At 44.7% G+C, this 18,653-nt stretch overlaps 1 protein-coding gene across 1 annotated transcript in view; it reads right to left on the minus strand.

Annotated features, from left to right (window-relative positions):
• Window positions 1-4,059, minus strand: part of LOC308157685 (dolichyl-diphosphooligosaccharide--protein glycosyltransferase subunit STT3B) — a 103,875-nt gene extending 99,816 nt beyond the window's left edge. Inside the window, exon 1 of the mRNA XM_080531291.1 lies at window positions 3,622-4,059. Within this exon, the coding sequence (XP_080387417.1) occupies window positions 3,622-3,893 (272 nt within the window). The 5' untranslated portion in view covers window positions 3,894-4,059. The remainder of the gene's footprint in view (window positions 1-3,621) is intronic.
• Between the last annotated feature and the right edge of the window lie 14,594 nt (window positions 4,060-18,653).

An 18,653-nucleotide genomic window follows, 5' to 3' on the forward strand; every position in this document is an offset into this window, starting at 1 on the left:
ATTGATCACAAGCTTTCGAATGTACAGAAAGACAAAAGAAACTGAGCTAGATCAGACCCATAAATCAAATAAAAAACTAGGTCTACATATCATGAAAGAGTATTGATTTGAAGAGTACTCTTTGGACGAAGCCCTTCTATAGATAGTAGAATAAGAGCCAGGCCTATACAAACCCATGCAGCAGCACCGACACCAAGTCAGGTTAATGTATGATACAGGAGGTGGTGCTGTCAATGATCTCACCGTCCTCTGGTTACTGGGTAATGCACACACACGGACGTGCAGACGCACCTCCCACACCGAGGGTCTGGGAAACCATGTGACCACCCAGGTTATTCAATAGCATGCTGGTATTTCCAGTCACTCCCTATCTTCCGCCATAGACTGAAGACCCATCTCTTCAGGTTACAGCTTAACTGTCCCTCCTGAAACCTCCCCATCCCCCTGTTCAGTTTCTCTACTGTATATGAACAAAAAAATAAACAATAATAATAATAATAATTCTTCTAGCATTATGACTGCCAATGGCACCTGGCCCGAGTAGAGATTACTTATCTTACTATGACTAATGGATAGATGATTCATTTACTTAGACAAATGTATTTGTTGTAAAACGCTTTGGATAAAGGCGTCCGCTAAATGCCAAAAATGTAAATGTAAAATGGACTGATCTTACTCGCCTGGCCACTATCTGACCTGATCTTAAGTGCTTTGCTCAGATGCTCTCTTGAGAGGGAGGAGGGCCCCTCTCCATTTGGCTGACGGAGCTCCTCTGGTGGTCCTTTTCATGACAACATTTGATATATGCCACACATCGACATGCTGTTGTGTGTTATTTGTGCTATTTTTTATTTATAGCAAATGTATTTAACCAGGAGGTCTCTTGAGATCAAAATCTCATTTTCGAGGGAGACCTGGCCAAGATAGCCTACATGGTCACAAAATTGGAGAATAAAGCACAATTTATGTAGGAAAGAAATAACAGGCTACTGCTTGTGAGAATATGCCCTACCAATAATCCCAGCAGCACCGTAACAGATGAGGGCATTTCTCTCTGTGTGAACTCATCATGTTATGATGAACCTCGTGACTGACATCTGGTGACCCACTAAAAACTCAGAACCACCTTGTCTGTTTCACACACACACACAGAATACTGAACGAGCGGGCAACTAACTCATTTAGCTATGGAGTTGCACGGAACTATAGACGTCTCATATTCGCCTGGGAGATTAAATGATGATGATGAATCATCGACTTGACGGGAGCCAAACATTACATGGAGACGAGCCAGATGAGTCAGCTGGTACTAAACCACAAGCATGAAGTGCAAAAGAATGTGTTCATATTCATATAAAGAAGATTTGGCCACTTTGTAATAACCATTGGCAGTATCGCTTTCGACTCTGTCACCTTGACATCTCAAAATAAGCTTTAGTTTTTTGTCAGCAGTAGCCTAGTTACTAAATACGCTGGATTTAATGCAATACCATCTGCTCTATTTCCAATGGAGACTGTACACTCCCAAGGTGAGCGGGCTGTTCCTCACCTGTTCGGGCAGTCTTTTATATAGGGCTGTATGTTATGTATATTCTGTGACTGTCCTCCTTTGCTTTTATTTTTCATTTTCGGTTTGTCATATTTTTAACAGTGCTTTGAGTCCATGAGAGAGTTGTATACACATTGTATTTATGTATTCTTATTATTGTACACTTACACAATATCCTATATTATCTCCCCTCCTCAGGACCAGAGATCCTGAAACCATCCAAGCCAACACACACACACACACACACACACACACACACACACACACACACAGAGACACACACACAGAACCAGTCGAGACCGACATGACCCCACTGTGGGCAGTGGTGCACTCCCATCACTGTCACACTATGAATCCATACTGAATCCATGCTGCGCCCTGGCCTTCACCTAATGACATCTTTCTAACTGAGGTACAGGTGCCAGGCGGAATGTAAGTGGCAGAAACGGGCAGGCGGGCGGGCACGCACACGGACACGCCGAACGTAGTCCCATTTCACTCTAAACCTGGTGAGGTGTGTGTGTGTCTCTTTACAGCTATCTCTTGAAGGTCTCTTTTTTTATATACCGGTACAATACTTTTACTTCCTTCCAAGAAGCCTTTAAGATGCTAGATGTTACCCTGGAAACTCTGCCTGGGTGGAGCAGACTTGCATGAGGGGAGGAGATGGAGAGATGTCATGAGGACTTTGGTGTCAATGAACTATGTTTTCACGATGATCAAGAATATGTAGGTTACCCCCAGGCTATTGTTGCTGAAATGAGGTGCATGGAAGTGTCTGGTGAACAAGATTACGTCAACACAGACCTGGTTTGACAAAGGAGGAACAAGAACACAATCATGAGAATGTTCCCTATCGCGCAGATCCTCTTCTCAGACAGAGCGCAAACGCAACAACTCAACCCTCTCTCTATACAGATAAGCAGTGCCCCCAGACTTTGTTTTCCTTCTTTCTATCAGCAGAAGTAAAGACCCTTGATACAACATACATGCATGCATGCATACACTGCCAATTACGCATTACTACACAGCAATGACCTTAGCCCTAATCCGAGATGATCAGACCTTAGCCCAAATCATAACCCTATTCAAGTACACATTTGTCACATCCTTATTGTTGCACTGTTACATAAAGTGTGATACTAGAACATACGAATATACAGTGTGCTGTGGTGGAGGGGCAACATGCACCGGCAACACATTCTGTATAGGGATAGCCTACACAGTACCGTGTGCTTACAGTAAACACGCCCTTGCGGTGTCTTTTGAATGGGACATCATCACACAAAAAAGCTCGAGTGATAACAAACCCACGCGAATGACAAACCCCGGCGTTCACCCTCTCACACACAGAAGTGTAGACCGTTTTGACAGTTTTGCACAATACGAGAATAATCCTGCGTGGGGGCTTGGCCAAGACAAACCAAGTGGAGACGTTTCCCGTTGCCTTCCGGGTTTTAATCCTTACTCTACTGTCACAAGCGCCACGTTCACAAATGACAATCGATATTTGGCATAGTTAGTTTGTGTCAGGCAGTGTCACAATGTCTTCGCAACATCACACCTCGAACACACTACTACAGCTAACACGAGTCAACTGTAAGAACTACCTGCATGTTTTCTGAAGTGTCATTCATTCATTCATTAGAAAGCGGCATGCTTTCATTACACAACACATGGTGGGTATTGTTGCAATTATGCAATATAGCGAGAGTAGACGACGTATAAATCCATATCTGGCAGCAGGCACGGAAACAGACAGACAGCGGCACAGCGAGGAAAAGTTTGCCGGCGGGGAAGTTCTCCACTAAAACTGCGTCTGAAGTCAGAGGGACATGATCACAACACTCTCCCGCTGCCTGGCTTCAACCGTGGACAGTATAAAGAGAACGACAGCAAGTTAGCTCGCTTACTTACTTCTTACTGGCTAGAGAGCAGCGACATTACTCGCATAAACATACAGATAGCGATCTGACAACCAAACGGTAGCTTTGTCTGTTGCCACTAGCAACTTGCCTAGTCACTCAACGCAGCAGCTTACATGCTAACACCGCTAGCATTATCATACTCACCACGGATCAAACTCGTGGATGATGCTCTCGAACCGGATCACTGCGAAGAGTCTCGAACTGAAACCTGCCAACCAGGCCAGGAAAAGGATGGTAAATGACAGTAAGGACTGCCACCCCGCTGGCTGTGTCAGCCCGCCAGAAAGGCCTCCTTTACCCCCTCCTCCTCCTCCACCGGCGGCGTTGGGTCGGCCGTTCCCGTGCAGCGGGCCCCCGGCATGCGGGGACGCTTTGTGCTTGCCGTCGGAGGAGGAGGAGGCTGTCTGCTCCGCCATATTCTGCGTGGTTCTGCGCCGCGGTGTCGGTCGGTAAGAAAGAGCGCCCTCCTGCCCGAGCTCCCCGTCGGTCCGTGTCCCGTTAGCTCCTCTCCGGCTTTGACGTGTTTCTCTCTCCTTATCTGCGCTGCGAGTTCAATGGCCTTTATTCACAGTCGCTCGCCAGAGCCACCATTACGTCCCGTGTCGTGTCGTGTCGTAGCCGACTGTACAGTTGCACACTCACAGCTATTGCAAAAGTGAACCCGATTGATCGCCGATGGGAGGGATGGAGGAGGCGGGACTACGGGGAGCCCTGCCAGCCTCTCACAGAACGACAGGTACATGAGGGCGGAGCCAAAGATTGCTGACTCGCTGGATATTCATAAACCGCTGAAGTGCAACAGTGACAGACGTGGTGTTCTATCAATGGGACGACACAAATGAATGGGTTACCCAACTATATTTCAGTATCTGCATTTTAAAAAACATTAACTAACTGTTTTCTTATCTCGAGAACCAGAAGAATCTCATGAAGAGTCAGTGAGACTTCTAGTTTGTTGCAGCTTTATAGTGGTGTGTGATTTTTTTTGCCAATGATTCAAATGTTGCCATACAGAAGATGAATGGTAAATAGGCTATCCTCGAGAAGAATGACTTGTTTTGCACATTCAAAAACACAAGGAGATTGTGAAAATGTGTTATTCTTCATGTGAAGAGATATTTCTATTGCCCTTGGCTGTTCTGAGCTGGAGATGGGTGATACAGACTGATGCGGTCTCGTCACCGTTTGTCCCCTAGCAAAGACACACAAATAGATCAACATAGAAACAACGTAGATCATTCTGTAACCTTTGCAGCACTGTAGTCTACGAATATTATATATATATATATATATATATATATATATATATATATATGGGCTGAACTTCCCTCACGCCTTTATTATTGAAAGATGGAGGTATGAACAAAAGACATGGTTGTGATCTGTGATGGAGTAATACAGCTTTAACAATATATTCGATTTACAGTAGCAACCAAGTTACATGCTTGCATCCATTATCAAACTTATTTAGGATGGTTCCATGAGCCAAGACAAGCAGACTGACATAGTATTACCACTTTGTATTCAACTGACAGTGAAGAAAGAAGTTATTCTTGACACGTTGCTTCCGAAGGACATCTGTTGCATATTTAGTATTCATGTTTTAAATTCAAAATTCAATATATCCTCAAAGAGAGCTTGTCCTTGGAGTACTGATCTGTTTTTACAGTATTTACCACTAAATAATCATAAACCAAGGCCTAGTGATTTTCTATCATACAATATAAAAAGCTCAAATAACTATCCTTTGAAGAGTGACCTTCAAAAACAGATAAATGTTCATAATAGATCCAGATTAATGAGAGCTCATTAGAGTTTCTAGTTCTCCTCTGCGCATTGTCTACATTCTTTTGATATTATTTATTATTTATTTTCTGTTTTGTCAGTGTCTCACGTGCACTACAACAAGACCTGGGTTCAAATAGTATTAAAAAAAAAGGTTTACTTTGAGTGTTTGCTTGTGACTGCCTGGAGTACCAGATAAGCGTGGTTTGCAATTTTTAGGCTATTCCGTTGTCTCTATTGTCCCAGGCAAACTCAATTAAGCACAGCAAGCTATTAGAAATGAGTTCAAACAGTGTTGGAGCCCAAGTCTGACTATAACACAAGGCTACCTAAGATAGAAGATATCTATCTACCATCAGATGTAGAAGCTGGACATATGTCAGATAGAGGGAGGAACAGAAATTAGATGTGTGTAAGATTCAGAAGGCAGCAGCATGAAGGATGGAGAGGAAGATGGGCACATAGTGAAGAAGGCACATTGTGTTATATATGATGTGAGCTGATTAGAGTAGATAGAGCAGAGAGAGAGAGTGCTGGCTAGAGAAACCAGAGAATCAGAACACAGACTAACCACTGAAGATGTGAAGAAGTGTGCCGAGTGCAATTGCTACAGTACAGGCTTAGAGTGTCAAGGAGAAGAATTCAGCCAGACACAGTGAGTGCCTTTCCATCCCTGATAAGTCCTGCTTATGGAGACACTACACACACACACAAATGCATGTGTTTACACACACACACACACACATTCCACGTTCTCTCTTGATTCCCTGAAAGTGTGACCTTTGAATCAAATGAAAATGCAAGCAGTGAAGATTGTTTTCTTCCATTGTCAGAGAGAGAGAGCAGGGGGAGATGACTGCAGTTGCAGGGCAGGGGAACCTCTCTTTCTCTCTTTCTTCTGTCTCCTGGGAGGAAGCCTTCAGTGTTTGTTTGTTTGTTTGTTTAGATGTTTCTCTCTTCCTCTCCTTGCTCCTTGTTAGCCAGCTGTCATGAGGACTTTGAAGAGGCACGCTGCAACAAGACATATTGTATCTGAGGCTGTCTACAGTTGCTGAATATAACAGCCAAGGCCAACCATCCAGAAACTCAAAATGGTGGGTTGGGGGGGTTGAGGAGAGTAGAAGTGCTAAGGGAATAAGGAAGGTGGGAGGGTATGTGTGAAGTGTAGTAGAGTAAAACGACGTGTGTCACGGTTTACTTGTCTTGGCTGGCAAGTATAGAAGAAAATGTGTCAAGAAAGGGAGGCCTCCCATTCATTTAGTTCTCAAATAAAGTTCTCAGATCCATCAGTAGTAAGCAACATTAGTCATACTATATCTTCAATGTCTTTTGTGTCACTCACATTTAGTAATGACCACGAGAGGGATAGGATCACTTCCATGCATTACAATGATCCCGTCCTCCGATATCTGCCTCCACCAGCCTCCCCTGGATAAGATGTCCTTGCCCATAGTAGTGTATGAATGAATGAATGAATGAATGAATGAATGGTCTTTATTGTCATTGCTATAGTACAGGTACCAAACAACGAAATTTGGGAGGGGTGGCTCCCCTGGTGCTAGGAAAGAAAAAAAGAAAAAAAGAAGGGAAAGGAGCTGGTTTACATAAATAAAGGCTATGTACACTATCCACTATACTATACTGTACAGATAATGTATGTAGGCTAAACTCGTGAGTCCTCAACAATAATGGAGAGCTGGATCTTTTAATGGAGTGGCTGTACTATCCCATCAATACATTGATGAGAGCTCAAGCAATTTTCACAGCATCACTATCCTCTGAAATCACACATAATTGATTTAAATATATACAGTATATATCCTAGATGTGAGAGCAAACAATCTCTCTGAATGCTTTAGTTCTGACAAAGAAATATGCTTTTCGATGATACCCCCAATTACATGCAGATGGCATGCGAATCGCAGAACAGACTGTAAGCTGGTAGAGCAAGCTGTTATTCAGGTGGGAATTCAAGAGAGCGTTAGGGTTAGAAAGACAAAGCACAGCATGTTTCGCAGACACATCATTTCAGCTCGCATTTTCTTTGCACACGTCTGCATAACAATGACAGCCAAAGATGCGATAACAGGCGGAAGAGAGGAACATCAAAACGATCAGAAAGACAAATGACAACACAAGCAAGCATATCAAGTGCTCAGACAGGACCATATTGCCAGCATTTTCTAATTAGATACTCACTTTTAGACCCTCTGTGTTATTCAACAGTAACAGTTGGCAGTAACACAGAACAACAGAACCGTGCAGCGTATGCAGCCGTTTACCACAACCATGAGTGGAGAAGACCACCGTCCGGTTAAACTGGACAATCATCTGATCTAAATAGGGGCAACAGGTAGCATAGAGGTTAGAGAGGCTGGCTAGCCATCAGAAGGTCGCTGGTTCGATCCCCGCCTCAGGGGGGAGCTGCATGTGAGCTGATGACTGGAGTGTTGCTGGAATCATATCCAAGTTGCCGACCACTGCCCTTATGCCCTTGAGCAAGGTACTTAACCCCTACTTGCTCCAGGGGCGCTGACTATGGCTGACCCTGCGCCCTGAGCAAAACATTTATGTTGTTGTACTCTGTGCAATGACAAAAAGTTCTAATCGAATCGAATCTAATCTAAAAATAGGGAGGGACCCCATTGTTTGTCAAGCAGGCGTGTGAAACATTGTTTGTCAAGCAGGCGTGAATGAAATAAGGGCAAAGCATTCTCTGAGAGTGTGCGTTGTGTTCATGGCAGTCAGCTGGAGATATACAAACAGGCAAACATCATCACCATCCAGTTGGTTTCTACCTAGCTAGGAGCATGATGTCAATACTAAGGTTTTCTAGGGGATGCATGAAAGCATACAGTGTATGGGTATTGAATAACAGACCGATATAGCTCTCAAAGTCGGTCGGCCTCTGTCACCAGTGGTTTGTGTGATGCAGCAAACTCAAGCTCTCAGTGGTTCCCATGACACTGTCGATCGTCATTGCTGAGTGCACTGGTCACCTGCTTCCTCCGATCAGTGACGCACCATTTCACCTCGAACATGGCTCATTACTTCACCATGTAATTGGGCAGCGGACCAAACGCTGCCAGGTGTGAGAGGCACTACTCACTCATCGCCAGCTTCCAACAGCGCACCTGGGCACTGTGGCTGAATCGAGTGCTTAAGTGATAATGGTGATGATGACGGTGAGGGTGGTGGTGATGATGAGGATGATAGTTAGGGTGACGATGAAGCGTTGTGCCAACAAGCATCACTGGCTGGGCCCACATCACACGCCCACATTTCAAAATAGTGATCATGGTTTTATCATGGTATTATAATCTTGGTATTATCTACAAGTCACATGATCACATGATAGCATGCAGCAATACAGCCACCGTCCACACTTAAGGCCTGTGTCAGTTTGAACCGAATCGTGTCAGTCAGTTGATCATAAATTGAAAAGGTTTTCTAACGCCTGGGCCACACCGGATACCTCTACCTCAGCAGCGCATGTGCGTTTCATTTCGGCGGCCATGTTAACAGGTTAAAGCAGCTATACAGCGTGAGACGTGCGGCTCAAGTGGGTTGTGTGGCTGCTCTCTAACCTGTTAACATGGGCGCCGAAATGAAACGCACACACGCTGCTGAGGTAGAGGTATCTGGTGTGGCCCAGGCGTTAGGTGAAGGGAATGAAACACACACACGCTGCTGAGGTAGAGGTATCTGGTGTGGCCCAGGCGTTAGGTGAAGGGAATGAAACACACACACACTGCTGAGGTAGAGGTATCTGGTGTGGCCCAGGCGTTAGGTGAAGGGAATGAACATTAGGGCTCTATTGCCCTGTCAGCTATTGTAGCTTTGATCTTGTTCTCTAAAAACTAGAAAACCTGACTAGTACCTGTGAATGTGTTAATCATGATGCTCTGTCCAATCAATCATGTTTTTTTGCTAACCTTCAGCAGAACTGTCTGGAGAATGATTGAGAATTCTGCAAGTGTGAGGGTATTTCCAATTATTCATATGTTTTCGGGATCAATAATGCTTCCTATTTCATCTTTCTATGTGTGCTTAGGCAACACATTTCAAAACTAGAAAGTACAAAGGGGTGAATGTCAATAGTTACAAGTAGGCTATGCAATTTGTGAAATTAGAAGACATTGGGTGAATTGGCCTATTTCACTAAATAATGGCAATATGTAATTACACATTCATTTTCACAAAGATACATTCTCTATTTAAATCATGCCAATACATAATTAGATATTAGAAATGAATTAGAAATATCATGATAAGGAATGTGTAATGTAAGTGGTTTATATTCCTACATTAAATAGCTTAAATAGCTTAACCATCTCCATGTAGTTTAAGCAAGAATGCAATGGTGAGGAGGTGATTTATGGGTTACATTGCAACAAGGTACAATCTCTGAACCCCAAGTGAGTCTAATGAAGCTAACTCACAGAGCAACAGGCTTGTCATGTTCTTTTTGCTCACAGCTGTGCCTGTGCAGAGGGTCATTTCCTATGCGACAGAAGTCAGGCTAGTGTGGTTCTTTTTTGCTTTTATATTTATTTTGGTTTTTAAATTCTTAAGATTCAAGCTGGTGAAAAGCCTTGGGAGGTAGATCATTATTCTAGTTCATGTCATGCCCTGAATACATACCCACAACTCTGAGAAAGATACCTCTTTAATGGCTAAAACCAAAACACAGGAAATGATTGTCAATGCTATGGCCCTGTGAAGAAATGCTATGATGTTCCCTTGCAAAGCCTATTGACCTTTTGAATGATTGCAACAGTAAAAACGTATTTTTAACAGCTAACTGATAATGACAGCCTCTCTGCAGAGCTGTATTGCGGATTGTTTGAAAAGCTTAAACAAAAAAGTTCTGGCAGTTATTTCCATAGAAGAGAAGGAACATTGACATTCATCACATGCATCAATAGCACTGCATTCATCACCATCAATTATAATTATTGCTATTGTGCAACATATAGTCGCATTGAAATAGCGTCATGAAAAACTTCATGATAGAACAGCTCAGGCACATGTCTACCTGGCAGTGCATAATTAACCACAGTAAGAAATCAGTTGTTGAGAGGGCTACTCCATACTGATACTGATAAAACATTCACTGAAACATGCAATCTGGGACATGAAATGTGAAGTACAGTATATCTACAGTACTCATGCGTTATCAAAGTACCCAACAATGTACCCAATTCTGAACACAGCCCCAAATAAATATGTTTCAGAGACACTCAGAGAGAGAATGCAGTAGCTCATGTCTAGTCCACCATAACTAAGATGTCCGCTACAGTGTTTGTGGAGGTGGCCCAGTTATCACTGGACGTGGCCAGGTTATCACGGTGGTCACTGCATCTGGGCCATGTCTGGGCCATGGAGGTAACTGGGCCACCTCCACATGTTGACGAAGATTGGTCATTTTCATGGCAAGGATTAGGTATGGCGGCCAGAGCCGGTCCACTTCCATAACTGGCTCCTAATTGTCTGCTGACTGGGAAGGCATGACTTTGGTGAAAAAAAATCTCGAAAGGAGGGCAAGAGAGCATCATTCCGTGGTGTGTTTGCTTTCATTGAAGGTAAAAGAGTGGACATAAGTGACATTGACTAAATGTGAGAAGGACTCATGCTCTGCTTCACATGTCAACATTGGCCATGCTGTAGAGTGCCGTGGACCATGAAGTATGATTCATGGAAATGAGGATGGATGAAATAAATAAATAAAAGCAAGAGAGAAGGAAGGATAAATGTCTGACTTCCCTCACACATTGTCATAGAAATGTGAAACAATGAAAGTATGTTTATTTTCAGGTTACATCAGAGTTTGGTTTAACTTAACGACAGCCTGTCTTGTTAAGCTATAGCCTGTTCCACTTTACACATAGCTGACCTATTTTCTGTGTGGTTAAAAGTTCAGAACTTCATTGTGGTAAACTTTGTTAAAATGATGTTTTTCCCTCAATTGAGAGACACTACCAAAAAAAGTTACTTAGCAGACATAGTGAGGCGAATAATTCTTTTTTTTCTTCCAAGAAACACATTGTTGTGACAGTGATGTATGATTTTGGAAAGCACAGTGGGGGGAGGTCTGACAGACTTGACAAGCAGCATTAACATAGAGAGAGGGGGGGGGGGGGGTGAGAGAGAGGTGGGAGTAATGCTCCCCTTCATAACATCCACTCTATCAAACTCCATCAAACAGAGTCACTTCTGGGATGGAAGCTTGTCTCCTAATGCAATAATACTGACTCAGACTCATCTCTAGTTCCCGGAGGATGGAAGTTGGGGGGACTCTGGCTTTTTCAGTCACGGATCCAATCACTCAGCAGGGGGCGCTGTTCTCCTAAACCAACTCAAAGGTGACATTGTTGAAACTATTTTCTCAGACGATGGCAGGTGGATAGTTATTTGTTTCGAAGCTGGACAATACAATGATATAGCTTGCACATTATATGGGTATAATGTGACAGCTCAGAATATAAACACCTTCAAAAAAGGTCTGTCTGTGATAGGGCTTTTGTTCATTTTGTTCATTGGTGGAGATTTTAATGAATCCCCAGATGACTCCAAGTTGACAAATATCCTCCTAGGAACAGCACATCTTCATCAAAGATGTTAACTTTGTTAGGTAATGAGCTGCAAGTCATTGACTATTCCCCAGGGACAGATATATCTTTTTTATGTGAAATTCTGGGATACCACTGGAGTGCCTTTGTATGAAATGCATAATGAATGTGTAGAGAAAGAGTTTCATGACAGTGTACCGTCATTAAACTTCCTGAGAAAGATCCTCTGCAAATAGACAGCTGGAGGCCTGTACGTTTGCTTAGTGCAGAACATACTGTAATTGAATATTATTCATTATTTCGCTTTCCCCATCATCCAAGACGCAGAGGCAGTCTGTAACAACAACAACACATCACCTGGCACCAGTATTCAGAACAACATGAGCAGACGACTCCACTGAAACACTCTTCTTGCCAAATATCCAAACAGGTTCTGTGTCCAACTGGGGTGACACCTTCGCCACTCTCCAGACTGGACTTGACTCACTGTGACTCATGACTCAGGAAGAAGTGATAACACTTTACATTTACATTTTTGTCATTTAGCAGACGCCCTTATTCCAAAGCGACTTACAATCGATACATTTGACTACGTAAGTGAATCATCATATCCACCAGTCATAGCAGGAAAAGTAATCCATGCTCTGGACAGGGGCCATTGGCAGCCTTTGTGTATATTTTTTTCCCTTCTTTTTTTCATGAAATGAAAATGTTATCTGACACGCAGTGATTGACCTCAGATATCTATTCACTGTCATGCGTAACCTTCCTGAAGAAGGCCTCAAAAATGGCATGACGAGATAAAAAACAAGGCTGAGAGGGAGGCGAACAACTGTGTCCTGTAGTGACCTGCATCAGAGACACACAATGCTCAAGTGGTCACATGGAGGTCATGGAGAATCCCACATGAGTCATGGGTCATAGACACCAGCCACTCTGCCTTGAGTGTGACCTGAGGGGTGAAGAGGACCGAGCAGTAGAATAAGTAAGTACGCTGAGACACTGGCTTCATCACATGCTTTCTCATATTGAGTGGAAAGTAAAGATTCACAGGGCCATCTCGAGAGGCAAATCTAGGCTACTCCTTTGTCTCCCAACGTCCCTTCAACAGGTTTCTGGCCCTGCTTTGTGAGATAACATATAGGCCAACTCTGTTCTATTTTGGATCAAACACCATGCAGCAAATTAGACTTGATACAGAGCCACTCCTTGCTTGAGTGAGCCCGTGTCTCGGTGCCCTGGCCGTGTCCGATCGATTCTCCCACTGGTCACCCCGGTGTGCTCGTCTCACAGAACACCATTCATGTCTGAAATTAGGTCCAACTGAGCCGGGCTGCTGTAGAAAATGAGGGATGGGGAGAGGAAGGGAGGGGTGGGGTGTGTGGGGTAGTGATGACACACACGCACACACGCGCACTCACACACACACACACACACACACACACACACACATACACACACACACACACACACATCTAGAGACTAGACTAAGGGAACACTACACTCATGCTGCAGCCACTGTGTCCTTGATAGGCCCTTCCTCCCTGAGAGGTCTGAGACACTTGACAAACAGCATTAACCTGATAGCCCATGGAGAGAGAGACAGAGAGACAGAGAGACAGAGATGCTCCGCCTCATAACATCCACTCCATCGAACACGAGTCACCTCTGGGCTGCAAGCTTGGGTAATGTCTCTTAATGCAGTAATACTCTGACTCAGACTCATCTCTGGTTCCCTGGGCCTGAGAGAGAGAGAGGGAGAGGGAGAGAGAGACAGAGACAGGGAGAGAGAGAGAGAGAGAGAGACAAAGGGAGGGATAGAGGGAGAGAGAGAGAGAGAGAGACACACACAGAGAGAGACAACGGGAGGGATAGAGGGAGAGAGATGGAGGGAAAGAAAGTGAGAGAGAAAAAAAGAGAGGGATAGAGAGAGAGAGATGGTGGGGAGAGAGAGAGAAAGAAATAGAGAGATAGAGGGAGAGAGATGGTGGGAGAGAGAGAGAGAGAGAGAGAGAGAGAGAGAGAGAGAGAGAGAGAGAGATAGTTTCCCTGGGCATGCTCTGAGCTGGGCATGCGGTGACTGGGACTCTTATCTTAATGGTAAATCAACATGGCCTCCAGGTGGCTGCTGGACCTCGACATCATCCTATTAGTCTTCGTACAGCACACTGGACAGAACACAGGCCTGAGTCAACACAGCAGGGCTCCCACTAAACAACATATGATCCAGAGTACATACACCGTTTAGTGGATTGTTTCACATAGGCTGGTTGGTCTAATAGTAGTTTGGATGTTTGTCTAATGGCGCTTTTCCATTGACCAGACCGGTACGGCTCAGCACGGCATGCATTTGAAAAGTTCGGTATGGTACGGGTAGGATACGTTCTCCATTATACACAACAGACCAGGAACGAGCGGTGACAGTAGGAGGAGTTAAGTGTCATATGAGCACTTCACTTTAATAAGTGCCGGTATACAGCTCAACGGGGGGAAATGCAATAAGAATTATGTCAAAATGCAGTGCTATCATGCACAGATCAGCCAAAACATGTAATGTTAGATATAAAAAAAATGGCAGTTAGCGATAAAGTCTATGAACATGGGATGACGATGTTGACGATTACCATTGACCAATCAACGGTCTGCAGCGTCACACGTCACACACAGCCTGACACGAAAGTACCGAAAGTACCCCTCTCGAACTGGAACTAAAAACGGCACGGGTACTATGGCCCGGTATGGCTCGGTTGGCAGTGGAGAAAGAAAAACAAACCGGGATCACGCGGCCCGGCACGGTACGGCACGGTAGTTGAAAAGTGCCATAAATGAGGAGGACGGTATATGGAGTATAGAATATCAGTCATTATCGACAGAGCCGGGGGCTGAGCTGACATCAATTAATTGGTGGTATAATTAGTTTTCATTGCCCACAAACACACAACAACACACATGCATGCATCCGGACACACAGACACACGCACACAGAGACAGACACACGCACACACACACACACCATATGCTGTTTAGAGCTGACATCAATTAATTGGTGGTATAATTTGTTTTCATTGCCCACAACACACACAGACACACGCGCACACAGAGACAGACACACACACACACACACACGCACATACACACACACACACACACACACACACACACACACACCATATGAGTTAAACTGCTGTTGACTTTACCCCCATCAACCCATGAAGACACATCAGCTTTGACAGATGAAAGCTAGGCTGCATTGCCATAGCAACCTGAATGATGGGGACTTTCTGTCTCCCGCTGTACTTTGCATCAATTACCAAATCCACCTAGGCGTGAGTGTGGAGTGTTACAGCTCAACTTGTTGTTCCCAGCCCCCTCTTACGACCCACTCAAGGGTTTATCGGGTACGTATACGTGTGTGTGTGTGTGTGTGTGTGTATGTGTCTCTTCTCACACGCAGTCACGTGTATGTGTGTGTGTGTCTTCTCAAGTGCAGTCATGTGTGTGTGTGTGTGTGCGTACGTGTGTGTGTGTCTTCTCAAACACAACCACACGTGTGTGTGTGTGTGTGTGTATGTGTATGTGTGTGTGTGTTTTTCACCAAAGGGTGGCATTAAAATCAAATTAGGACACACCAGGACATTGAATGACTCCACTGTCTGGTTGAGTGGTTAATGCCTTTGAGTATGACTTACTTGGTAATGGAAATGTTTTACTTTTCAGACCCTTCATTTGCACCACTCTTGAGCGAGGGGAGAGGGGGGGAGGGTGTATAGTTGCTTAACTAATGAGCTATGCACTACTGTGTTTAAACACTTAACTCTGACATCATCCTGTAGTGTTAAAGTACATAGAAGTCTTCGCCAAGACAGCGCTGCCCTCTGCTGGGCTAAAGACACACCACACACTGTCATATTTTCACATGCAATGAATATTGGGGGCTGTCCAAAAACAACACCTAGCCCCTTCGCCAAGACACTTGTGTAGATTTTAATAGGTAGGTTAGGATGACAATATGGCAGGCAACAATATTTCCTTTAATGAAGGATAAACTTGAATTGACTAAGGAAGAAAACATCACATGCAGTCTATCATTGATTGGCTGTGTTCTAACATCCCAGCTTGTACAGCAGCAAGAGTGTAGTCAGGGGAAGTTTGAAAAAGGAAACTCCCCAGTTGTGAATATGCTAGAAAATGAATTGAGACGGCCCCGCGGTGGTGTAGCGGTCTAAGCACTGGCCACTAGTGCAAGCTGCCCACCGGGGACTGGGATCGAATCCCAGCTCGCCAGATCCGGATATGGCCGGGGCACACACGGGGAGCGGCATATTGGGCGGCCGCTCCCGAGGGCGGTATAGGAGTATTTCCGGGCCCCGCGGTGGTGTAGCGGTCTAAGCACTGGCCGCTAGTGCATGCTGCCCACCGGGGCCGGGGTTCGTATCCCGGCTCGCCAGATCCAGATATGGCCGAGGCACACGGGAAGCGGCATATTGGCCGGCCGCTTCCGAGGGGGGTATAGGAGTATTTCTGGACTAGGATCCGTCGCGCAACACCGCCCCCGTCTGGTGCTGGAGTAACGGTACTGGGCTCGAGGAGCCAGTCAGCCTAGTCTGCCTGGCGGCCTCCTCTGGGACTGCCGGCCACGGGGTCGGGCGGCGGATCCTTCGCAATAGGCAGGGGATAATTGGATGCTAAGTTGGGTTAAATTGGCTACCAAATTGGGTGAAAAAGGGGATAAAATCTGAAAAACAAATAAAATAAAATAAAAAATGTTAAAAAAAAAAGAAAAAAAAAAAGGAGTATTTCCGGACAAGGATCCGTCGCGCAACACCGCCCCCTGGGTGCCGGAATAACGGTGCTGGGCTCGAGGAGCCAGTCAGCTAGTCTGCCTGGCGGCCTCCTCTGGGGCTGCCGGCCACGGGGTCGTGCGGCGGATCCTATGCAATAGGCAGGGGATAATTGGATGCTAGGTTGGGTTCAATTGGCTACCAAATTGGGTGAAAAAGGGATAAAATCTGAAAAAACAAATTTAAAAAAAAAAGAAAATGAATTGAGTGTGAAAATTTATTTTTGGGCCATGCAGGTTTGCGGCTGACATTTTGTTGTGCCCACAGGGCCTTAAACTCCTCCGAGCATGAAACTGCCAGGCAACAAGGATGACTGAATCTACAAAGGCCTAATGTTGATATACCAACCAAGCGCAACTTATTTTAAAAGGATTACCTACAGAGTAGTATGAAGGAATTCCTAAACAAATGATCCAGACAGAGAGAGAGAGAGAGAGAGAGAGAGAGAGAGAGAGAGAGAGAGAGAGAGGGAACTTTTTTTATTTTTATCTTCACACTTGGTTTGGCAATGTAAATCCCTTTAAATTTAAATTGAATTGAATTGAATTGAATTGAATTGAATTGAATTGAGAGAGAGAGAGAGAGAGAGAGAGAGAGAGAGAGAGAGAGAGAGAGAGAGAGAGAGAGAGAGAGAGAGAGAGAGAGAGAGAGAGAGAGCCTACTCCACCAGATGTTTGAACTTTATTTCTCTTAACTGGACAGACTTGTTCAGAGGGACCAGTGCCAACGCTCTGAGGCTCCTGTGGTAGAGGGTAAGCTTATTTAGACCTGGCATCAAATTGAAGACATTCATCTTTCTCTCTCTCTCTCTCTCTTTCTCTCTCTCTCATAACATAAACAAATGCTTTTTGTGAATGAGATAAACCACCTCTTCAGTAATCTAGTATCTTAAATTGTTTTGCCAACTGCTCTTGAAAGGATTTATTTCACTTGCACTGCAGAGGCAGGTCTGACATTATATTTAGTTGACAGTGAAATATGTATGCTAATCCTTCCTGTGGTCTCCCATCTGGCCCATTTACAATGAGACACAGTTATCCATTTGTAAGCTGTGTGTATCGCCTAAGGCCCTGTCCAGACGCCAATTTGTAGTCTCTGTACTAGTGTACCACACAGCATGTGTGCCCATTGGCACTCATAGAAACATACACTAGAAATCGACGACGGTGATAGAAATACAGGTATGAGACATCGTCTCTTACTCTGTTCCCTTCCTCTGTTCCCTTCCTCTGTTCCCTTTCATAATGCTGCCAAATGCATTGCATTATACAGTATCAAATTTCAAAAAAATAATTGTGAAATAACTGTGAAAACCATCTAACTGATGAGTTTGCCACTTGAAAAGCAGAGGATTAAATTTAGCACTGTGACACAAACGCGCGCACGCACGCACGCACGCACGCACACACACACACACACACACACACACACACACACACACACACACACACACACACACACACACACACACACACACACACACACACACACACACACACACACACACACACACACACACACACACACACACACACACACACACACACACACACACACACACACACACACACACACACACACACACACACACACACACACACACACACACACACACACACACACACACACACACACACACACACACACACACACACACACACACACACACACACACACACACACACACACACACACACACACACACACACACACACACACACACACACACACACACACACACACACACACACACACACACACACACACCTCTCTGTCGGTAGAGGACTCACGTTCCCCCAGTGAGAGAGGATTTCTTGTGGAGTCCAGGCAGTGAGTGAGCTTGGCTCACAGTTAGTCAGTGAGTTGGCAAAGGTGTGTGTTTTCCTCCACGTTGCTAAGGGACACAGGGAACATCCGTCATACTGTAGGTTAGTTCAGGACAGCTATTGTAGACAGATGGACGGACGTTGGGCGGACG

The sequence above is a fragment of the Nansenia antarctica genome, assembly GCF_963989245.1.
Source record: "Nansenia antarctica genome assembly, chromosome: 5".
NCBI lineage: Eukaryota > Metazoa > Chordata > Actinopteri > Argentiniformes > Microstomatidae > Nansenia > Nansenia antarctica.